We start from the raw sequence: 26,230 nt of genomic DNA on the forward strand, positions 1-26,230 counted from the left end.
TTCCAGGACTGGTCCATGTTCTTCCTCAACCTCATCACTGTCCAACTCCGCTGCCAGCTCCGCAGGCTGCTGGTGGACCACAACACTGATTGAGGGATACATTGTGATAACCCAGGATGACAGGAAATCAGAATATGAAATGAATACCAAAAGGCAAAAATATATGACACTGGAAGATGAGCCCCTCAGGTTGGAAGGTGTCCAATAAATGGACTCCTGAGGATGGTAGAGGACAGGAAGGCCTGGAGGAACATCGTCCATAGGGTCGCAATGGGTTGGACATGACTTCACAACTAACAACAACAAATAAGATTGACTGACTGACTACAAACTCCAGCATGAGAAAGTAGCAAAAATGGTGCACTGGAATATCTGCAAGACACACCATTTGCCTGCAAGCAAGAATTGGTGGGACCACAAAATTGACAAAAGTGATAGAAAATGAAGAAACTAAAGTGTTCTGGGACCTTAAAATTCAAACAAAAAAGCAACTGTCATGTAACACCCCAGACTTAACAATTGTTGATAAGAAAGCCAAAAAAGGCTAGATAGTGGATATAGCAATATCTGGAGACAGCAGAATAAAGACAAAGTACTGGAGAAGATCACAAAACACAAAGACCTTCATATAGAAACAGAAAAACTGTAGCAAAAGAAAATAAAGATAGTACCAATAATAACAGATGCCTTGGGTACAATCTCAAAACATCTGGAGCATCACTTGAACACCACTGGCATCAACAAAATTATCATCAGTCTATTGGAAAAGGCAGCATTATTTGGAGCAGCTTGCATGCTATGACAATGCCTTTAACACCATCATACAATAACATCTGCCCTGGAAAGGACTCAATAGGACATCAGTCATGCAAAATTCTAGGTAAATAGCAGAGAATCTGGAAGCCTAGACCTGTCCTTTAGATACTTCCTGTTTGGTTTCTAGGCTTGAAGCTTCACCATCCACAAGGGAGAAGAGCATTTTTGAAGCTTCTGCTATCCTCCAGTCAGACCACATGGCCACTATTTTAAAAAGCTGCTGATCAGACTTACATTCTATAATTATACATAGATCTATTTAAGTACACCGATCAATTTCACTGTATAGAAAAGGGCTTAGGTACAAGGAAAAGAAAATTGGCATTTGGGTCACCACACTTATCTAAATGAGTGTTCCTAAAATAATTTGGGGACACTTTCTGGAGAAAAATCATTTGATTTGAATCAAAGGTACATTTCTCCGAAAAATTGTAATTATGTAAGTACATACGTCTGGACCACAACCAGTTCAAGATAAGCTTCTTATGCAAATGATATTCAACCTCAAAAAGAAGGTAGATAATGGAATTATTGAAAAGTCAACTACTCATCAGGAGGAGGACAGAAAAATCAGGCAAGGTCCTAATATAAGGATAAGAGGCAAATGGACTTGTTAAAATCACTGCTTTTAATTTATCAAAGCAAAGCTGTCACAAGTCAGACACTGACAAATGCGTATCTAATGCATATAAATGAGCCAATTATCACTAATGGTTGGACAGTTCAGTGCTATATAGACTTCATTTTTATTACATTTTCTTTTTAAGAAATGAAATTTCAAGTGGAAACCAAACCATCTATAAACAATGATCGACAACCTAAACAGTTGTGTTTTATCATAAACATTTTCTTCAGAGAACCTAAATGCTAAAATAGTCTGAATAATTCTGAAATATAGCTCTGCCATGATTGATCGTCAAAGCACTGTCAGCTGGATTCTTTCAAAAAAAAATTTTTTTTTCCTGCCAGATCCCAGGGGAGAGCTTGAGCTTCAGGGTAACGTTCTGTATCCCCCCCCCACAAATCAATCCCATGCATATCAGATTTAGACCACCAAATTGGGTAGTTGCATTTTTAAAATTTAATCTGTAAAGGTATCATATACATATATGCATACGCATACACATACATGGCACTCAATAAGAGCGTTGAGGATTTTTAAGCTCTACAGCTTGATTGTATCCTATATGTTTCCTCAGATTGTAAATAAAAAAATTGACCAGCTTCAACAATTAAGACCGTGAACATTTATTATATTGTTCAGCAGACATTTTTAAGATTTATGAAGCTTATAGGTTTCGTTCCACTAAGCCATTTGGTTCTAACTTAGATTGAATATGAACTCAGTCACTATGGTTTTCAATCCATGGTTTATCTTATATGGTTGTATGTAAACCAGGCATTATGACCTGTTCAATCAACCAACTAATAATTTGTATGAACCCAGTCTGTTACTTGATGTTTAGAGCTGAAGAAGAGCTGGAAGAAGCTTCTTGGATGAGAAGCGAAACGTCTTCAAAGAAAAACCAGAAAGTCCAGTTGCCTCTTGAAAAAGCACCTTTGGGACAACCATGACCTGGATGACTGAGAATCTCCACAGACATTTAGCAATATAAGTTAATATTTATTCACATCACTGAAAAATTATAAGATAATGCCTCTTCCCAATCTAATTCATTCAGCACATTCTAGTGACAAAAATATGAGCTGGAATCAAAACCCTGATGCCAATGTAAAACTCACTAAATGTATTTAGAGAATCACTCTCATCCATGTCTCTAAGAATCACCTGAAGGAAACACAGGTATGCAGCAAGCAGATTTTAAGGTGCTTGTGTGAAGCTGGCAAACTGCATTTTTGGTGATAAAGTTTCAATCATTAGTTGAACTATTCCTCTCAAGAGATCTATACACCTTGTTTGTAATTTAGCAAAGCAGCATTACTGTGGGTGATTCCATTTGGTGGGAAGGTAAGAGGGAATGCGATATAATAATTGAGATCATGAATTAGATGCAGAAAAAGACAAGAAAATCAAACCTTCATCCACAGAAACTCCCCAAATGAGATGTTGGCCTAGTTAATCTCTCTCAACTCAACCCCACTTATTAAGGTTGTTGCTATAAGGCAGTGGTTCTCAACCTGTGGGTCGGGACCCCGTTGGGGGTCGAATGACGATTTGCCAGGGGTCGGCTAAGACTATTGGAAATATGGGAAGTATACTTGCGAATCGAAGAATCGCGCTCCAATGGTTGACTCCACAAGCCAGCTGCAGGCTCTTCAAATCACTAGCCGAATTCGGCTTCAGGCGCGATGAATTAAAAAAGAGAAAAATCTTTGCTCTGATGTCTCCCTCTCAAGCCAGCTGCAATCACTCCCAATTGCTAGCCTAATCTGGCTTCAGGCGCGATAAACTTAATAGAGGAGGAATCTCCACTTTAATGCCTCCATCCTCAAGGCAATTGCAAGCAGTTCAGATCGCTAGCCAATACGGCTTCAGGCGCGATAAATTCAAAATGAAAATAATTTTATGGTTGGGGTCGCCACATCGTGGGGAATTGTATTAAAGGGGTCCCCACATCGTGGGGATTGTATTAAAGGGGTCGCAGCACTATAAAGGTTGAGAACCACTGCTATAAGGGGAAAAAAGGAAAGAAGTAATTCTGTATTTTCACCCTGAATTCCCGAATCAAAGGTCAGATATAAATAAAATTTTCAATAAAGTAAATAAGCTATCAAATAAATACGAATAACAATAGTTAAGATCTGTACCTATCAATAGTCAAAATACTTTTTTCAAACGTAATATAAAATGAAAAAAATGGCTTTTGTTCCCTACATGTATGTTCATTTCCAAAGTTTTCCACAGACAAGTTCACTATGCCTTTAAAAATAAGCCTTTCAACACACACACATACACAAAATATTACTTACTGAGAAATGAAGTGGTTGAATCCTCTCGACCAATTTTCTGGTTGGAACAGCGTTGGCGGGGGATTCCTGAAAAATATGCAGGCACTTTGTATAAACAGCTGAAAGAATCAAACCAATTGTTCAACACTAACATCTGTTGTCAATGTTATCCAGAAGAAATTGTTTCCACAATGTTTTCAATATGGAAGATATCCATGGATCATTCCTATTTATTATCTGATAAATGAAATTGTTTGTCTTGGCCACCCATGTTTTTTCAAACAGTTTAAAGAAATTTAGACAAGGGTTCAGGATTGTAGCTGAACAACTGGGCCCCAAATATTTACTTATTCTGACGAAAAAAGTGTTCCTATACCATTTCTATAGGCAAATGTTTCTTCTAGCTGATCATGACAAACTGAAAAATGTAACTAGCCATAAATATCTCTAAGACACTTTCAGAGCTACTCTTCTCACAGAAAAGTCTGCTATGTACATCTCACATTGAGTTCTGAGTGTGTGTACTTATTAAAAATAATATAAATAACAACAACAATAATGTTATATGTGCCTAATAGATTAGAACAATGGAAATGAAAAAAAAAACAGCTGCTTTTTCAATTTTTCCCCTATGCCTCTGCCTGGGTTGTGTGCATGTGTTGAAAACTGAGTAAAACACGGCTAAGAAATAATAGCTCTATAATGAATGGCTCACTTTCATCTGCATCTATCTGAAAACCATTTCTGCTATCTCATTTTCTGCAGATTGTCATGTTATCTGAGCCAAATGTATTATTACTTTTCTCTTTTCATACAATACTGGTTCAAAATGAGCAGGGAAAATCCAAAATACTTGCCGGATATGCATCATTTATCACATTTACTATTAGGAAGCGATGTGATGGGTTATATTCAGTGACATTAATGCTTAGGCTCATGTTCCATTAAATAGGTTCTATCACCACCTGCATCAGAGCCTCAGATGCAAGATATACAAATCCCATCTGCGAAGATGAATTGAGGCAATAGCTACTTGCATCTGCTTTAAAAAGAAGTCTGTACAAGTCCAATAATTGGTTAGGAAAGCAACTAACTAAGCATACTAACAAAGTCTTCAGGAGACAATCAGAAACTTTATATGAGCAAAAGTCCATTGGTTCTTTTGGCCATATGATCCTTGGTGGGAATAAAACTGCAATGCCCACCCCCAATAGAAATCCTCTATAGACCTATAGCTTTCTTTCTTGGTAAGCAATCAGAGTAGCTTAACCTGCGGAGTTACATTGGACTCACTCCTCATGGTTATGCTAATGTGTCATCCTTCATTCCTAAATCCACAGAAAAGTATGTCAATACAAATTGCCCTGCACCAGCAGCCAAATTCTAATCTGCCTTAGGAACAATGCCAAAGAGTGTGTTGTCCTTAAGAGTTTTGATGTTAATTTTTTTTTAAAAAAATACTCTTTGGATTTGTCTCCCAAATATTACAATTGGGAAAAACAGCAATTGTTCTTGTTAATGTATAGTGTACATAGTGTTCTGCTCCATTAATGTATAGTGGAGCAGAATAAGATTATTTTAAATAGGTGCATTGGCCACCATAACCGAGCATCTATACACAGAGAGCCTGTCAGCTAGAGCACAACTCTAACAATCTTCAGAAACAATGTTAGACTTATATACTCACAGTCTAGTGGTGTTCTGGAAGAGCTCCAAGTCTATGCCCCAAATATAGCTGATAGGTTCCATGTACAACCAGGAGAGTTTTCCCCCCATCTTGCTTCATGTGCCAGGCTTTGCATGAACACAGCTACATGCTGTTATTAATTAACGTAGCCCGATTTATTCAGGCTTACAAAAATGGAGTCAGTTCTTTAAGAGTCACTTAGCTTTTAACAATTTAATTTCTTAAAGTTGCAGCATGTTTTTAGGGACACCTATCACTTAACTTGATAGTTTTCACAACTGATGACAGAAATCCCCTACTTTTAATTGGGATTACAAAATCTGGTCTGCAAATTTTGGATTACCATTAGATGGCAGCAAAGGCAGAGGAAACAGTCTAATGCTTTGCTGCCATCTGGTGGCCATCTAAACTTTTGTTGCTGAGATCTGAGTATTTCTTTTTCAGTCCTAAATCTCCACGTATTTACTATGAACAATAAATATTTACATAAATATTGTTTTTGGGGAGGATATCATGCAACTATATTGATATTTTTGTATTGATTCCCTACAGAGAGCAACAAAAGAACATCTGGGTTAGGGAGTCCACAGAGCCATCTACACATATACCAGGGGTGGGTTCTACTTACTTTTTCTACTGGTTCGCATTGTGCCCACCTGCTTTTGTGCATGCGCAGATCACTTTTAATGACGTTTGGGTCAGTGGGTGGAGCCTCCCACCGGTTTTGCTACCGGTTCTATAGAACCAGTCCGAACCGGGGGCAACCTACCACTGACATATACAAAAATACTGCTGAAAAAAGGCCTGTTGTTTTTTTGTTTGTTTTTTTGTCCCCAGAACTGTAGAGGGTAGTACATCAAGTCTGGTCAAGGCAAAAGCCCAATGAAATTTCAGAGTTACAATTGAAGAGAGATAAGACAATGGCCCATGCACATTAGGAAGAATCCACAAACTATAGGTTATTGTTATTGTTGTTAGTTGCGAAGTCGTGTCCGATCCATCGTGACCCCATGGACAACGTTCCTCCAGGCCTTCCTATCCTCTACCATCCTCTGGAGTCCATTTAAACTCATGCCTACTGCTTCAGTGACTCCATCCAGCCACCTCATTCTCTGTCGCCCCTTTCTTCTTTTGCCCTCAATCTTTCCCAGCATTAGGCTCTTCTCCAGTGAGTCCTTCTTTCTCATTAGGTGGCCAAAGTATTTCAGTTTTATCTTCAGGATCTGGCCTTCTAAAGAGCAGTCAGGGTTGATCTCCTCTAGGACTTACTTATTTGTTCGCCTTGCAGTCCAAGGGACTCGCAGGAGTCTTCTCCAGCACCAGAGTTCAAAGGCCTCAATTCTTTGGCGCTCAGTCTGTCTTATGGTCCAACCTTCACAGCCATACATTGCAACTGGGAAAACCATAGACTTGACTATATGCACTTTTGTTGGCAGGGTTTTTAGTACGCTGTCTAGATTTGCCATAGCTTTCCTCCCCAGGAGCAAGTGTCTTTTAATTTCGTGGCTGCAATCCTCATTTGCGATGATCTTGGAGCCCAGGAAAATAAAATCTGTCCCTACCTCCATTTCTTCCCCATCTATCTGCCAGGAATTGAGAAGGCCGGATTCCATAATTTTAGTTTTCTTAATGTTGAGTTTCAAGCCAACTTTTGCACTCTCTTCCTTCACCCGCATCAAGAGACTCTTTAGTTCCTCTTCGCTTTCTGCCATTAGAGTGGTATCATCTGCGTATCTGAGGTTGTTGATATTTCTCCCAGCAATCTTAATTCCAATTTTTGATTCATCTAGCCCCGCCTTTCTCATGATGTGTTCTGCATATAAGTTAAATAGACAGGATGATAGTATACAGTCTTGCCGGACTCCTTTCCCAATTTTGAACCAATCAGTGGTTCCCTGTCCAGTTCTCACTGTTGTTTCTTGACCCGCATACAGGTTTCTCAAGAAATAAATAAGATGGTCTGGTACTCCCATCTCTTTAAGAACTTGCCACAATTTGTTGTGATCCACACAATCAAAGGCTTTAGCATAGTCAATGAAGCAGAAGTAGATGTTTTTCTGGAACTCCCTAGCTTTCTCCATGATCCAGCGTATGTTGGCAATTTGATCTCTAGTTCCTCTGCCTTTACGAAATCCTGCCTGTACTTCTGGTAGTTCTCGATCCACATACTGCTGGAGCCTAGCTTGTAGGATTTTAAGCATAACCTTATTAGCATGTGAAATGAGTGCAATGGTGCGATAGTTTGAACATTCTTTGGCATTGCCTTTCTTTGGAATTGGAATGTAAACTGACCTTTTCCAATCCTGTGGCCATTGCTGAGTTTTCCAAATTTGCTGGCAAATTGGGTGTAGCACTTTTACTGCGTCGTTTTTTAAGATTTTGAATAGCTCAGCTGGAATACTGTCTCCTCCACTAGCTTTGTTGTTGCTCAGATTTCCTAAGGCCCATTTGATTTCACATTCTAGGATGTCTGGCTCAAGGTCAGTGACCACCCCATCATGGTTCTCAGGGATATTAAGCTCATTCTTGTATAGTTCTTCTGTGTAATTTTGCCAACTCTTCTTAATCTCTTCTGCCTCTGTTAGGTCCCTGCCATTCTGGTCCTTTATCATGCCCATCTTTGCATGAAACGTTCCCTTTATATCTCCAATTTTCTTGAAGAGATCTCTGGTCCTTCCTATTCTATTGTTTTCTTCTATTTCTTTGCACTGTTCATTTAAGAAGGCATTCTTATCTCTTCTAGCTATTCTCTGGATTAGATACCAAAGCTTAAACTAATTTTAAAAATCAGTAAACTGGGATATGTTGTTTAAATTGACTCCTGGCATTTTCAAACCCTAATGGAAAGTGGCTTTTCCAAAAGACAGTCCTGAGGATTGGAGTTTTCCATTCCCTTTTGTTAACCAAGTTGATTTATAATGGCCTCTGAGAACCAGTGGAGCCAGACCCACAGGAGGGAAAAAAAATTAATTTCAACCAGAAATTAAGGAGGTAGAACCAGGCTCTGGTACGTACGGAAACCATACCTGTCTCTAACTGAAATACATATGGTAATACTAATCTTGATCTTTGAAACTGAACAATTAAGGCTTGAATTTGCTTTTTTCTTTGCCTCTCCCAAGCCCTTTCCGTTCTGCACCATGGCAATGCTAAATATTTTTCTTAAGAAAGTTTCTCACCTGTCATGCACTCCCCCCCGCCGCCCCCGTGTAAAATAAATTAAATCCTACAGAACTAACAGCAATGGCAATTAATTTTATTGCGAGTATTGAATAAATATAGGAAACAGATATAAGTGCTATTGACCTAGTATGTCACTTCTGAATGCTTGTAGTTTTGTATGATTACATTTCACCAAACTACTCTCTTCTGGTTTAATACAATTAATTGTGCTTTTTTAATATTTGTACTAAAGCTTTAGGTCCTAAATAATATTACAATTATTATAATGTTGTTTCAAGTATGAAATCAGGGCCACCATCCACATAGTATCCTGTCACTAGCTAGGTTTAATATTATATACTATATATGACTATGAATGGTGGTATGCAAATATATTTTTTAAAAACTTAAGTTATCCATAGATACTCAAGCTTCCACTTTTTTCCTCAAAAGGAAGAAAAGAAAAGGGAACTTTGGGTATAATGAACCAGAAATATTTTAATCTATTAAATTTTACCTATTTTCTGTCATTGAGCTGGTTTCCAAAGACACAGCTGGGAGGACCAAATGGATCATTCTTTCTACCATCAAGGCTAGTTCTACAGTTCATTGGACACCATTTGTCCTTTACATTAAGCTATGTGCCTAATTACAGGTCACAGTAAATAGTTTGCAAATGCGGTGATGAGAATCATTGCACTGAACAGTTTTCCAAATGTCTTAAAAGGTTGGATAGATAAAAACATGATTTCATTAATACAGAAACATCAATTGTTGAGATAAAAGGCCAAACAAAGAAGCCAGACTTCTAAATGCAGAGATCCATTATTGGAGAAAACCCATAATGTTTCCAAAGGGAGAAAATTAACTGCATTGAGTATCAACACCTGCTACTGGAAACTGATCCAACCAGCAACTGATTTAAGTAAGCAGAAGAGCCAGGGAGAGGTTTGCTGTAAACCTGGAGGCATGATTTTGGAATAAAATCATTAAAGATGTTTCAAATATCAACAATTACTGGATTTTAAAATATATTTTGCTAAAATGTAAGGATTTATATTTTATTTTTAATGTTAAATAATGCATCTTTAAACATAAAGGAAAAAGGAAGGCTGCATGTATATGATGACACAATCAGGGTGGGTTGCTACCGGTTCACTCCGGATCAGGCGAACCGGTAGCGGCAGTGGGAGGCTCCGCCCACCCTGATGCTTTTGCACCGAAGCGTTGCACGTGAGAGTGAGCGCACACATGAGCAAACCAATAGCAAACTAAATTGAAACCCACTACTGGACACAAGGGCTTTCATGCCCAGAATGCTCATCTCAATGCTTACACACAAGTGTTGTTTTAACTCCTGATGGCTAATGAGTAACAAATAATTGTTGGGTTACTGGGGTATGCTATCCATAATCTTATCTCCAGCGCTGTTCAAAGGTAAGAGGCAATAGAATCAGGATTATTAGATATCAAATGATTGCTTTTCTCAGGAATGAAATCAATTTTTTTTTACTGAGGTGGGAGTGAAAGGAGGGGAATTCAGGTTGCTTATACAGATGCAGATTACATTTGAGATAGATTATCAGAACCTTATTGAGAAACAATTGTGAAATTTTAAAAACCTATTTTATTTGTTGAGATCTTCTGAGACACAGATTCTCACAAGAAACAATGGAACAATGCAACCTAGAAATCTTTGCTCCCACATCTACACCACAGACCCTGATCATCACATACAAAAGATCAGATGTGCCTTCACATGCTCTTCCTCTAATGTGATGTATGCCATCATCTTCAGCAATGCCTCTCTGGATTCTATGTAGGACAAATGGGAAGAACTAGGAATATATTAGTGGACATATATCTGACATCAGAACTCAGAACAAGGATAAAGTAGTATTAGAGCAGCAACCTCCAGCCTTTTGGACACTAGGAACCAGTTTCATGGAAAGAGGTTTTTCCATGGACCGGAGGGGTTGTGGTTTCACATGCTACCTGCATCCCACGGATGGGGCTTCGCTTGTTTATGCGGCCCAGTGCCAGTCCATGGCCAGGGATTGTGGACCCCTATATTAGAGCATTTCAGCCTCCCAGAAGACTCTATAGCACCATGATGGCGAACCTATGGCACGCGTGCCAGAGGTGGCCCGCAGCGCCCTCTCTGATGGCACACAAGCCATCACCACAGTTCAGCTGCACTGCACATGCGCATGCGCCTCTCACTGGACTGCTGGTCTTTGGGTCTCGGCTGTGCATGCGCAGGATGTATGCGAGGGAGCGTGCGCACATGCGCAGGGGGCCGGGGTGCATGCACAGAGCGTGCGCGTATGCACGGGGGTGGGGCGCATGCACAGGGGCTGTGCTTACGTTGCATTTTGGGGGGTCAGGTGCGTGTGCATTTGCACGCATGCTTTGGGTACTCGATCTGGAAAAGATTAGCCATCGCTGCTATAGCAGATTTCAGAGTGACTGTTTTAGAAAAATGGGAGTTTAACTCCACCATTCAGCAAGAGGTTCCTGTACCCACATATATCAAAAGATTTCAGGCAATCTCAGAAGCTTTCAACAAACCCTATGAGTTTTTATTACATTACAGTTCTTAATTGATAAGTACTAGTAATCCCTCTCATGTGTTACCTGCATAAGCACAACCAATCTGTTTTCCTCTCCCTTCCCTATTTTGCCTTCCCCTAATTTAAACGGTACAGCATTCTAGATACAGGTAGTTCTCAGCTTACGACCGCAATTGAGCCCAACGTTTCTGTTGCTAAGTGAATCAATTATTAAGTGAGGTTTGCCGCATTTTATGACCTTTCTTGCCACAGTTGTTAAATGAATCACTGCATTTGTTCAGTTAGTAACATGGATGTTAAGCAAATCTCGCGTCCCCATTGATTTTGTTTGACAGAAGTTCGTAAAAGGTGTTCACGTGACCCTGGGACACTGCAACAGTCATAAATATGAATCGGTTGCCAAGCATTTGGATTTGGATTACATGACCATGAGATGCTGCTATGGTTGTAAGTGTGAAAAATGGTCACTTTTTTCAGTGCTGTTGTAACTTTGAATAGTCTCTAAACAAACTATTGTTAGTCAAGGACTACCTGTATTCTGTGTATCTGCTGAAGTGAGCTGCTACTCATGAAAGCTTATGCCCTTTATTAAAATGTTGTTGTTAATAGAGTTGTTAATACTTGGAATATACTACCTGACTCTGTGGTCTCTTCCCAAAATCCCCAAAGCTTCAACCAAAAACTGTCTACTATTGACCTCCCCCCATTCCTAAGAGGTCTGTAAGGGGTGTGCATAAGAGCACAAGCGTGCCTACCGTTCCTGTCCTATTGTTTCCTTTCGTTATATCCAATTAATATAGTCATTACATACTTATGCTTATATATACTGTGTGACAAAATAAATAAATAAAATAAATGTGCCACCAACCTTCTCCTCATTTTAGAATAGAATAGAATAGAATAGAATAGAATAGAATAGAATAGAATAGAATAGAATAGAATAGAATAGAATTTTTATTGGCCAAGTGTGATTGGACACACAAGGAATTTGTCTTGGTGCATATGCTCTCAGTGTACATAAAAGAAAGGATATGTTCATCAAGGTACAACATTTACAACACAATTGATGGTCAGTATATCAATATAAATCTTAAGGATTGCCAGCAACAAGTTACAGTCATACAGTCATAAGTGGAAAGAGATTGGTGATGGGAACTATGAGAAAATTAATATTAGTGCAGATTCAGTAAATAGTTTGACAGTGTTGATGGAATTATTTGTTTAGCAGAGTGATGGCCTTCGGGGAAAAACTGTTCTTGTGTCTAGTTGTTCTAGTGTGCACATAAGCCTTAAATGGCTCTCCTCTTACAATGTCCATGAAGTTTATTCCATGGACTCTCTTATATTATCTTAGAATTAGAATTATTTGATCAAACATGCACTAACACTACCTACTCTCCCTGAATTACTATTTCCTCCAGCAGCTCCCTAAATAGTTTATAGTTAGTCCCTTCTCCAATTTGCACATCATTTGTGGTTGCATGACTCACAACTGAGAATGTGCACCACAGCTCTTTATTATTTTGGCTATTACTTGAACAATGACAATACATTGAGCAGCACTGAACTAGAAGTAATGCTATTGTACAATGTTTCTTAAAGTGCCATCCAAGACCCTCGCAGGGATCCACAAAATCAACATTATTTACCTGTTACTGAAGATATTTGCAAAAATTTAAAACAATATCCCTCTTCTCAATATTATTTTTGTTAAAAATGATAGAATCACGAAAAATATTTATACTAATATCTTTTTACATGGTTCAATAAATATTCTAGGAATCTGTAAGTTTTAATTTTTAATATGGTAAATATTGATAAATATAACCCATATAATCAAAAGCTCTTTTGGGGTCCTCTATAATTTTTTTTAAATGGGAATGAATAGAAGTTTAAGAAACATTTAGTGATGGTACAAAACATTCTGGATCCTATTTCTTTACTGCTAAATGCCCTCGCTAAGTAAGATTGTATAAATTGTACTTTTACATAAAATCATGTAACTGCTTCAAGCCTACCATAATTTTCTCTTCTCTTAAGACAAAAGTTCACATTCAGAAATATTTGTCACATGCAATTAGGATATTCTGTTCTGCTTCACAATTTAAAGGACAGAATGAAACATTAGTGTAACCCTCAGAGATTAGTAAAATCCATATTAAAATGTTTAGTATAAGTGTGCCAGGTTTCATTTTTAAACCACAGTGCACAATTTAGATCAGGGGTCTCCAACCTTGGTCACTTTAAGACTTATGGACTTCAACTCCCAATTCTGGGAGTCCACAAGATTACCTGCTTTATGATATTTGTTAGGATTCTGACCTGATCTTGTACTGAAGTATCATAATCAATGAAAAACTTTCAACCCCTCCCCACTTTTCAGGTGCATAGTCACAGCCTTACAGGTCACACCACTGGAAAATTGATACTTGCTTCATTTCATTCTGCAATTCTTGGTTATATGCACCCCGAGGGTCCCTTGGTTTCAAAGTTGGAAAAAACAAGTAAAAGCTAGTATATATGCATCACCTTCTCCTTCTCTTCGTTGGCCAACAGTAAATAGCCATCACTTCCCACAGCATAACAGCTGGATAATTTTCAGTGTTTTATAGAGATAGGAAAATGATTTACCGTGATTCATCTAATCTCAAAGAAAATCAATTATCTCCAAGTGAAAGGTTTAAAATAAAAATAGCTGATCTATCAATATGTATAGCTATTTAAAAACTTTAACTTTTTTTTAAAGTAAGCCTTTAAAGATGGCATTCAAAGATGCTTTCACTATATACTGAAATCAGTGTACCTGAGAAAATGGTTTATACATAAATCCCATTTATTTAACAAATATATATTTGAACAAATTTATATCCAGAATAAGTATTCAGGTTCCATACTCATGCTTAAAAGACAAATCCATTACCTAAGAGAGTCCTCTGGGAAATATTAATAGTCCTGATTCAAGGGAAAAATAGCATATGTTTCATTTCTTTAAAATGAAAAGTAATTATTATTTTTTATTTAACAAACTACTCAAATTATAAATTTGTAGTATCCCCCCTCGTGACATAAATGATTTACACACACACACACATACTCTCTCTTACAAACACACATACAAACACACACACACACACACACACACTCCTTAGTCAGACTTCAAACACTTGTTTGTCTTAAAAAACTTTTTTGGATAGACAAGTGAGAATATTTCCAGCAGCAGAAGTTGGAACAAGAAAAATAGGGGCAAAATAGGAGAAAGAGAGAGTAAAAATACAGGACAGGGTTGTTGTTTTTTAAATAATTATTAGGAATGTTTACACAAGTTTCCTAAACTGACAGACTTTGGCAGGTTCCACACAGATAAGCAGGAAACTATTCCAAGCCGTATTTCAGTTGCACAATTTTGCAGGACCCATTCTGCTTTTGAAGACAAAGCAATTGATAAATCACTTTATGAATTCATTTTCAAAAAGAAAAAAGCACTAAGCACTAACAAAGTAGCACAAGTTCATTTTTTTATAAGTAACGTTTAGAAAACAAGTTCCCTTTTTCATTAGAAAAGGTTATTAGGATAGCACATTTTGATAGTCCACACAGCAATATGTAAAACATCAAGCAATGTAGTTAAAGTATCTAGGCTGATGGTGGGACAATCATAAATAACTGTATTAAGAGCAAATTACATTGGATTTACTTCCAAGTGAAACATATGTGCAAGTAAACAAGAGTACATTAGTTCCAAGTGAAACATGAGTCCCCTAAAATACAATATAAAACAGCTCACTACGGGATTGAAAAACTATTCAAATACTTGGTTCGAGATCAACGTCAATCTTTTTAATGAATTCATGAGCTACAGAATTAAAGAATCTGGCAGCTTACAAGGTTTTATTAGCCTTATGCTGAATCTTACAAGTTATTTTCTTTCCATGATTAGTTTTTGTTATTAGCTATTTTCAATCAAGGTAGGAGGAAAAGTGCACTGTACAAATAATTCAAGAACCAGGTGAATAAACACAATTTGGTTCTCCATGGTCAAGCTTCATAATACACATTTAACCTATTTTAACTTTATGCTTTCCTGTGTAGGGTAGCATTCTGCTTTCTTCATGGAGCTACTGAAGCAACTAAAATTAAAACTCTCTGGGGCAGCCAGAAATCAGCGCGAAGAATTTCTCAGTTATACATTTATTCATTATAAATTAATATATTGCTTTTATATCCCATTATTATAATTATTGGTGTGCATGTTACCTGGCAATGAAATTTAGCATTTAGACTATTCTGCTGTATAATTAGGTAAAATGGCACCTTCAAGTGTGATAAATTACCAACTAGGAACAACATTCTATTTCAGTCGCACATAGAAAATAGTCACATCAGAGACAATGTTTGTAAGATGTACACCTCCTAACAACAAGCAATTAATTCCTTTGACTTTTTCATGCAAATTCACTTGATTTACAGTTCCTCAAATCAAGAACTATGGAAAAAGTTAAATGCCAATATTCACACTTTTCTTATAAGGGTTGTGTGTGCCTGTGTCTGTGTGTGCAAAACATTCAGGTAAGAAAAATCCAGTGTGTGTGTGTGTGTGTGTTTGTGTGTAAGTACAGGTAGTCCTCAACTTACAACAGTTCATTTAGTGACCATTCGTAGTTACGACAGCCCTGAAAAAGTGACTTATGTCCATTTTTCACATTTATGACCATTGCAACATACCCATGGACACATGATCAAGATTTAGATCAAAACTGACCCATATTTTGCAGTGTCCCGGGGTCATGTGATCACCTTTTGCGACCTTCCGACAAGCAAAGTCAACAGGGAAACATGATTCACTTAACAACCCTATTAAGTTAATAACAACTGCAGTGACTCACTTAACAACTGTGGCAAGAAAGGTCATAAAATGAGGCAAAATTCACTTAGCAACTGTCTTACTTAGTAACAGAAATTTTGGGTTCCATTATAGTCATAAGTCGAGGACTATCTGTATATACAGGACATACATTCTGCAGTGTGTATTCGATAGAATAGTATCCATTCCCTTAGATAGAATTTAATTAGATTAATTCTATTGTATTAGATAGAATACTTTTCAGAGGAAAAAACTAAACAAAATAAACTGGATAGGTTTAACATCCAGGCTTGGTATTATCTCATCTGATCTGCACTTGCCAATGTAATCAAAAGAGCATCAAGAGGAAACATGCCATAGTGGCTTCCACATTTCTGAGTACATATAAGAGAGTTAGCTCAAGTCAAGTCCTCATGTGACCATCCTGCATTTAGCTTCTTCTCCACTGGAGCCCACAAACAAAACTCTCCTTTATTCAGAATTGCTGGATGACCACCAGTCTTTCAATTTACTAGGCATAAGACTTCCTTGCAGAAGTGAAAACAGTGCATGCACGCATGTTTGCTATTGCAAAGTCAATTGATGAAAGTATGCCTGCTTGAATGAACTGTCAGAGATCAAATGTCACATATAAAAACTGCCAGATCGCATTCACCCTGTTTTTGGGACAGCCAGTTCACATAAGCCAGCCGTCAAGTTTCTGCTCGGAGTAATTAAGCAATGAATCAACTTAAAAGAATGTCATAAAAGCATCTTCTTTAGCTGTACGCTTCTTGCCTTCTTCCCTTCTATCTAAGGCATTCTGGAATATTTTCAAGTAGAAGAACTTGCTTTGGTTACCATGGTGATAAACTAAAGCTAAAAATTACACATAATTGCTGCTGATGTCACTGTTCTCACATTGTTTCCAAGGCAACAAAGCACTTCCTTTAATGATGATGTTTTATTTCCCCTCTCTATTGGAAGGCTTTTCCCCAAATGGTTTAGAAGAGCAGAAATCTATCTAGGCTGAGCTTAGCTAATAAGCCATTCATAATCTTTCAACTATCATTAGTAAAGATGAGATATAAATGAGATAGTAAGGATGAGATATAAGCTGTGCTTCCCAAATGTACAGAACTATTTATTTCCCTGATCATCTAGGTTTCACCCCACCCTCTCATAATTTTATAATCCTAGCAATTTATTTCAAGGAACTGAAAGAGTAGAATGAAAAAATGATAAACCTGCAATACCTGCATCCATTGATATCAAAGAAAATGTTGGAGCAAGGGGAGGAATAGGAGAGTAATGGGACATAACTGAATAATACTGTCCCTGAAGCATATGTTAATAATGTATGCTTACCACCATATTTAAAGAAAGACATAAGCAACTGGCTCCAGAAAAACCCATTCTGCCCCATTCAGATTAATTCTGTGAAAGAAGGACACCAGGCAAAATGACCACAATTAAGGGACCTAATTTAGGATTTTCGATGAGAGCAAAACAGTTGGGATTTAGGGAGCCATGAATATGTTTTCCTCTTATGCTGCTACAGGTTTATGAGACTCTGTGGATACCAGTGTGCTGATACTGCATTACAGCAAAGATCAAACCTAATTTTAACTCTACTTTTAAAACCGGGTTCCTCCTATGATGCCATGAGGCCCCTTCCCATGAGAAAGGGGCCCAGAACTGTTTCCTTCTGCCCCCTAGTGGTAAGGGCTCTCAATCTCACAAAGCAGCCAATGCAGAGCCAATCTATCTTAAGGCTGGCAATAGCAGCTGCCTGTACGTCACCTCTCAGGATGTTAGATGTGTCCTTCACCACTTGGTTGCACGCATGCTGCAAGGGCCTGACCTTGTCGGCACACCATGTTTCACTAGAGCAAAACAAATTTGTGGTTACTGTATCGTAGCAGCTTGTACTTATTTATAGAATGGCTTCTGAACAGTAATAATTTATGTAGGAATTGGCTGGCTGAATGAGCATGAGGATACACAAGGCAGGAAAAGGACCAGGTATGGATTCACAGATCAATTCCAGCAGATAACTCAGCTCCTGTTTAAAACTACGAACGCTGCGAATCTATGAATGGCAAGAGCCATTTTACATACGGGGCTTCCCTTGGGAGCCTAGACCTCACTGCTTTTGATTCAGGGAGGCTATAAGAAAGATGGGCACGTTCAGCTTTCTCTTAAACATTTTAGGAAGCAGCAGTTACGGTAACAACAGACAGCATTTACCTTATCTGCTTTGGAAAAGCGCCACGTTATCAAAAAAAAAAAGAGAGAGGCAGTTTTACTCAGTTTGTTACTTTGAAATCTGGCTACACATCATGCAATGCATGAAATACTTGCAAATGGTTGGATTAGAGAAAATGTCTTTTGAGTAGACGGGGAAGCACCGATTAAATAATGGCTCCTTCTAAGCATTTAGCAGCATGGTTACTGCTACTACTGATAATTTCAGTGTGAGAGTATCGTGGACTAAATCAAGAATCAACCTGGTTTATCAAAATCTACTCCAAGCCTTACAATTTACTCCAGCAGGCAACTCTCCTGGGGCATGGCAGCATCCATACTAGTCCTATTATTATTACTGTAGAAAACGCCCGAATCAGGAGACGACGGGGACTGAAGCTGGACCAGCACAGAGATCTAAAGATCATTCCAAAATCAACCCAGATTTCTCATTTGACGCACAAATGGCCCAACTCAAATGATCTTACTTCGGACACATTATGCAAAGACCCGATTCTCTGGAAGAGGTGGCCTTGATTTTGGGGAAAGTGGAAGGAAAGAGAAGGACAGCCAGGAGGAAGGTGGATGGACTCAGTTTCAGTGATGATGGATGCACTGTTGAAAGATCTGAAAGAACAGGCTAGGGACAAATTGTCCCAGAGAAAATCTATCTATTGTAACTGGTCACTAGAGGTCTTAAACACATAAGTGTTCATGACACATAATCAGTCAATGAATCACTCAAGACTGTCATTAGCATCCTTCTTCTGCCTCATGCTTTATGTTCAAGATGCTTTACAAATTGTAGTGTTTATAGCATTTACTATCAGGATAGTATAAAAGTGGAGGAGCACTTATAAAGAATTGATTATTCAGAACTGGGCAGGGAGTAAGTCATTACCTGTACTTCAGATTAAAAGAGCACGAGGATATGATCAGGGACCAGTCCTACACAGTGGCATAAAGGTATCCTTAGCTGAATGGTATGTAGATGAGCACTATGTCAATCATGACTGGTGATTGGTGAAGCAGGGAACATTAGGAAAGCAAAGAGGGTGGGATTCTAAGTGTCAGCTGCATCTGTCATCCGTTTCATACTACCATGAAAGAAATAGTGACTGTTCAAAAATATTTTTGACCCTGCAGTGATTGACGCAGGCTGGAAAATTGAAAAAATAATGTAGTCAGATTATAGTCTTTAGACGTAGATCTTGTGGTCTACATCTTTAGATGTCAATCTTGTGGTCTATACACACACACACAGAGTAAATACACAGTATATATACTTGTTGAACAGAATAATAAAATATAAGACAAAAATAACGTAAGAACAGGTTCCCCCCTCTGATGTTTCATTATTTTAGTATCTGTAATCTTTTCTAACACGGTGATTAAAGAGGCCTTGTTAATCTACATCTCAGTTGTTAGATTATGTAAGGTTTTTCAGGGCGGGGTCCTTGGTGCTCTCTGAGCTTGCTTGTTTTCTTGCAGATGTTTCATTACCCAAACTAAGTAACATCATCAGTGCTACTAAGGACTGTGGTTTGCTGTCAGTTTATATTCTAGTGGCTTGCCCTGACAGTGTTGGTGGGGGTGGTCTTAGACTCCCTCCCTCCCTCCCTCCTTCCCTCTCTCTCTCTCCCCTCCCTCCCTCCCTCTATCTGTGCCTATGAGGTTAGAACGCTGAGCTGTTGCTACTGTAGGGCAGTGGTGGGATTCAAATAATTTAACAACCGGTTCTCTGCCCTAAGGATTTCTTCCAAAAACCAGTTTACCAAACTGCTCAGAAAGTTAACAACCGGTTCTCCCGAAGTGGTGTGAACTGGCTGAATCCCACCACTGCTGTAGGGTGGGGTGAACTCCCATCACATGCGCCAGCTCCTGCCAACCCAGAGGTTTGAAAGTGGGTGAACACGAGTATAAAAATGGGTACCACTTTGGTGGGCGACATGAAAGGAGCCCCCAACTGAGCATCCCCTCAGCAATGGTTATGTCACTGACAAATCCTTTCACCTAGATGTCACTGATTCTGACACAGAAGTATTAGTATTAATATCTATCTATCATCTTTCTCACAATTTATCACCTTGTGACATTATCATCAAGGATTAAACTTTCTCGTTAAGATCCAAACAAATTTGGAACATGTATTTATACTATATAGCACTATCGTTCTTGCTAAAGGAGTTGAATTAATATCCTGCTGAAATTCAGGTGATCCTGGAGAACAAATTTCATCATTTCTAATCTTTTGCATTCTTGTACTCTAGATGACATATTGTTCTGGACAGTTACTTTGAGAGAAACCATTGTACCATAGCTTATACAACAATAAACATGTAAAGTAGCCAATGTTCTTAGGCTGCACTAAGAAGGAAAACAGGATTCTTCATGTATGTACTAGCTTCATTTCATTTCATTTGCTTATGGTTAGTTTAGTTGTTATAGTTATAATTACAATTATTTTCCTCTCAATTACTGTATATCCCCCCCTCCCAAAATCATAATTTTATTAATCAGGCAGCTTCTTTTCTGATCAAGACTAAGAATTTTCAATAAATACGCACATTCTCTTTCATCAAAATAGATTTTTGGCTAGCTCATAAATCTCCCAAATAAGGACCTCCAGTGCCTTCAAATAAAGATAAATCATACCAAGAAGACATTCAACCATGAAATGATTTTGTTAACATGTCATCTGTCTCTAAAATATATTTTCAAATCTTCAACAGAAGGATCTAAATTACAAAAGGAAAATGGTCCACCTAATGATGTTCATGGTGTGGGATCTGACTTTTCCAATCTCTTTCACCTGTATGTGAACAAATTGTAAAGTACTGTGAATCATAATCATTAAGCTAAATCTTCCCTAATGTTGAAGAAGTAATAGTTATTACACCATAATATTTTTAAAAAATTGAATAAGTCTACATATAGTTCAAATTATGCTTATCTGGTGCAAAAGATTACTTTGTGATAATATTTTCAATTATATTACTAAAAAAGAATGATGGCTAAGGAGGAACAACAGCAACCACAACCACAATTTTATATTTTGTTGTATTGAGTTTTATTATTTTAATATTGTAAGATACTTAGTCTGACAACAAGACAGTATATAAATCACTATAATAAATAAAAGGGTCGATCTAGACCTATTTATAATGCAAACTCTTTACTACCCCAATTGTGCCTAATGCAAGAGGATTTCAGGGTATTTAAATAGCATTAATTGTTCTTAACTATATACCCCATGGGATAAGTGGCATTCTAACATGCCACTTGCAAGTCATCTAAAGAATATACACTTCCCTTTAAACAACCACAATTTAAGTTATATACATTACAAGTATTACATCATGCTTTGCTAGGCTTAACAATTGTTATATATATTATCCTTAATATATTGTCATTTGCCTTTTTATACAAACGATGATATATTAAGAAAAATATAATAAAATAATATAATATAATATAATATAATATAATATAATATAATATAATATAATAATTTAATATAATTTAATATAATATAATATAATATAATATAATAATATAGTGTGTGTGTGTGTATAATAATTAAAGAATGCTAGAGAGTTATGGAATTTTATGTGATTATCTGGAATTTAATCTAACTGGGTCCAGAGAAGAATATGCATCTTTCCTGTACTTCCATATCCAAAATATACAGAAACAGAGAATTTAAATCTATGTGAAATTATGTAAAATTTTCCAAATTTAGAGATCTGAGAAAATTTTAATTTAAAGCTCAATGCAGTGATACTTTTTAAAGCAACTTATTTTATTATAATCAACCTCAACATACTAATCAGTGTTATGAGTGCATCAGTAGATCCAATCTTCAGTTACACAGAAGAATTAACAAGACTCTCCATTGTGGGAATAAATAAATAAATAAAATATACAAAGCACTATGGTCATTAGCTCTGATCCAATAACTGTATTCAGACATTTTACATATTAATTGTTTACTGTAACATGTCTTTTGATGGCTCCATTCCCACTTCCCCATTCTGTTCTCCGAAGCAGCCACAAGGAAAAACTTACAAACATTAGTAATAGCAGCTTGCAGTTTTCTCCAAACCAGACAAGTGGGGGTTATCTTATCCATGGCTTAATATAGAACCGAACAGCAATAGCACTTAGACTTATATATCGCTTCACAGTGCTTTTACAGCTCTGTCTAAGCGGTTTACAGAGTCAGCATATTGTCCCCAACAATCTGGGTCCTCATTTTACCCATCTCGGAAGGATGGAAGGCTGAGTCAACCTTGAGTCTGGTGAGATTCGATTGCTAAATTGCAGGCAGCCGCTGGCAGTCGGCAGAAGTAGCCTGCAATACTGCCTTCTAACCACTGCGCCACCGTGGAATAGTCCTAATTGCTGATTTGTGGTAACACCATAAGAAGTGGTGGGTGAGGAAGCATGAGAATCTCAGGGTTGTTTCTGATATGGTCATCTTAACTTCTGAATGCCTCTAGAGATGCAGGGATTTTCTTTTCTTTTTTTAAATATACTTTATTGAACTTTTTTACATTAAAAGCATAAAAAAAAAGGAAAAGGAAAAGCTTATATCATTTAACAGCTATTTGTGGTGTTTTTCATCTGACAATAATCCGTGCAATAATGACAAACATTAAATTCTACATATTTGTATTCTTATTTTATCTATTGATTATGCTTAGTAATTAAATATTCCTATCTCCTTTCCATCCATCCATACCACCGTTCCCATATACCATAAAATACTGATGTCTCTTTACCCTTCAGACTCAGAGTTAGTTTGTCCATTTCTGTGCAATTCATAATCTTTTGTATAATAAGTCTCTCTGAGGGCACACATGGCTGTTTCCAACATTGAGCAAAGGCCATCCTAGCAGCAGTTAATATATGTAGTATTAAATATTTTATACTCTTCAAGTATTTTTTTTTTTAAATCCCCAATAAAAAAAGTTCGGGTTCTAGATCCAATTGTTCATTCGTAATTTCTTGTAGCCACTTTTTAATTTTTAACCAATATTTACGTGATTCGGGGCAGGACCACCACATATGGTAATATGTTCCATCTTTATTTTTACATTTCCAGCATATGGGAGACATTTTGGGATACATTTTCGCTAGTCTCGAAGGGGGCAGGTGCCACCTGTAGAACATTTTATATGCATTTTCTTTGTATGCTGCTGATTTTGTTAATTTATAATTTCTGTTCCATATTTTCTCCCAATCTGATAAATTTATGTTATGTCCAATATTTTGGCCCCATGCAATCATACATCCTTTCACTACTTCTTCCAATTCTACTTCTAGCAAGTATTTATAAATTTGGGTAATATTTTTTTTGTCTGGCCCTAGTAAAATTTTATCTAATTGCTGTGGTTTAAGATATATTCCATATTCTTTTATATCTTGTTTGTATCGATTTTGTAACTGAAGATAGGCCCACCAGTCAACCCGTAGTCCTTGTTCTTGGAGGTCCTGTAGTGTTTTTAATTTTCCATGAATATCTAATAGATCTTTATATTTTAGCATTTTATTCAAATCTAAATTATTTGGGTGAATCATCGCTTCCATTGTGGATAGCCAAATTGGGATTTTTATATAGTGTTTCTTTTTAACTTTAATCCAATTGTTTATTAGGGAATCTCTAATCAAATGTCTGTGGAAATACTTTTGTTTCATATGACCTGTTTCCCACAGGAAGGCATGCCATCCTCTCTGTAGGTCGTGGCCTTCTATAGCTAGTATTCTTTTATTCTTTAAATTGATCCAGTCTTTTAACCAAACTAGTGTTGCTGCACTATAATATAATTCCCAATTTGGTAATCCAAATCCTCCTCGAGATGCAGGGATTTTCATATGGTATCAGTCAGTAAAACTGATGCTTGATCCTGAGCTTCACACAGTTCCCTCTAAAGGGGCTTTATTAAACTATCTTTATAAAGAACTGAACGTTGTTTCATCTGGGGAAACATATACAAAACCCGCTGCAAGCTTCAAGAGGTACAAAAGTGTCAACTATCATTGCCAGAAAATAGTATAGAGAGTCCTGAAAACAAAAATTCCACCTCCTTCTCTTAGGAGTGTCATTTAGAGTCCCTCAATTAGGAGGCAGTTCAGCCCAGTCAGCTAAAACAACCATGCAGAATTAATGAAGTCAAAATAATAGGAAAAGAAGAAAAAAAAAAGAATGCTCTGCAAAAATGAGTCAAGTACAGCAAATCAATACTTCATAATGTTGCCTGTCCTGTTACTGAACTCAACTGACTTCATCTGTTTCCAGATAAAATGCTGCTCAGTTCTGCACTCTGTAACAATAATTACAGCAATATACAAATGTCTCTCATGGACCTTCCAAGGCAGCAAAGAGTTCCAGTTAGGACTGGCTCTCAGCACTAACTATTCATGCTCAAGGGCAAACCAGGGAATTAATGTCATATACGGTTTGGGACGTGGTGGCTCAGTGGCTAAGATACTGAGCTTGTCGATTGAAAGATTGGCAGTTCAGTGGTTCAAATCCCTAGTGCCGCATAACAGGGTGAGCTCCCATTACTTGTCCCAGCTTCTGCCAACCTAGCAGTTCAAAAGCACGTAAAAAATGCAAGTAGAAAATTAGGGGCCACCTTTGGTGGGAAGATAACAGTGTTCCGTGTGCCTCTGGCATTGAGTCATGCCGGCCACATGACCACGGAGACGTCTTTGGACAGTGCTGGCTCTTTGGTTTTGAAATGGAGATGAGTACTGCCCCCTAGAGTCAGGAATCATTAGCACATATGTGCGGTGGGAACCTTTACCTTTTACCTTCACGGTTTGGCCCAGAGTCAAAATGCTCCTTTTGAGCCCTTTCCATCTACTCAGATATTTGGGCTAGCAAACAGTTGCTAAAGTAAAATGCATGTTCAACTTAATTTAGAAGTCAAACACACACGCAAATTGTTACAGCAGTGAAAGTCAAGCTGCCCCTAGGCAACTTTTAACTTCCTAAAAAATCCAAGTTGTAGCAAATAAGTAAGATGGTTTAGTCCTACTATCCTGACATTCTAAGAAGGGCTTTCTAGGAAAAGATATTGAGAAAACGGTCTTGTGGCGATTTCAGTGGGCCTTGGAGGAAACTGCTTAATTGTCTATCCTGACATAGGGCCTAGATGTCTGAGTGACTGCCTCTCTGTGGCTACTTAGCACATTCCATCAGAGTGGATACACTCCAAATTCTCTGTATTAATCAATATCTTCTTACAGTACCAAGAAAGCATGCCTTCTCTGTCATAGCCCCGGCTCTAGAAGAGATTCCTTGCCCGCTATAGGGTCAGCACCTTCTCTCCTGGGGTTCCAGAAAGCTCTTAAACCTCAGGTTAATGCATGTTTGAGGCCATTGTGGTTTCTTGCTGTATTATGTTTCATTTAGTCTTGACTGTCTGTATTACTTTTCAATTGGTTTTGCTGATTTTGTTGTTGTTGTTGTTGTTACATGCCATTCAAAGTCTCTTGGAGTTGGGTAGTTACTACAAATGTAAATAAATAATAGTAAATAGGCTCTTTTCAGTATGGTTTCAGACTAGGGCATGCTACTGAGATAGTACTGAATGCATTGCTCGATAAGCTCTTGTAACGTCAAAATAGGAGTGCAGCAGCCATCTTGGCTCTTCTTGATCCATTAGCAGCTTTCATTACCAACAATCATGGTATCTTTCTCGATTGCTTACAGGAATTAAGAGAGGAGGGCATGGCACTGGGGTTATTCTCCTCCTTTTTCAGTTGTCCGTTTGAGTCATTGCTGATAAGTGGTAAAGAATGAATCTAACGCTTTTGGTTTGTGGAGTACCGCAGAGCTTTTGCATCTTCTGTTTAACATCTACATGAGGCTGATGTTGCTGGGCAAAGTCATAACTGGTGTGTGGTCATGTGTTATTACTATTATGCTAATTACACCCAGCAGTAGAACCTTGTCTGACCAAGCCAATCAATCTGGCTTGTCCC

At 37.7% G+C, this 26,230-nt stretch overlaps 1 protein-coding gene across 1 annotated transcript in view; it reads right to left on the reverse strand.

Annotated features, from left to right (window-relative positions):
* MYO3B (myosin IIIB) overlaps positions 1 to 26,230 on the reverse strand; it is a 284,495-nt gene that overhangs the window by 228,895 nt on the left and 29,370 nt on the right. Inside the window, exon 7 of the mRNA XM_058190849.1 lies at positions 3,748 to 3,813. Coding sequence (XP_058046832.1) covers positions 3,748 to 3,813 — 66 coding nt within the window. The remainder of the gene's footprint in view (positions 1 to 3,747; positions 3,814 to 26,230) is intronic.

This window comes from Ahaetulla prasina, chromosome 1 (assembly GCF_028640845.1).
Source record: "Ahaetulla prasina isolate Xishuangbanna chromosome 1, ASM2864084v1, whole genome shotgun sequence".
Lineage (NCBI taxonomy): Eukaryota > Metazoa > Chordata > Lepidosauria > Squamata > Colubridae > Ahaetulla > Ahaetulla prasina.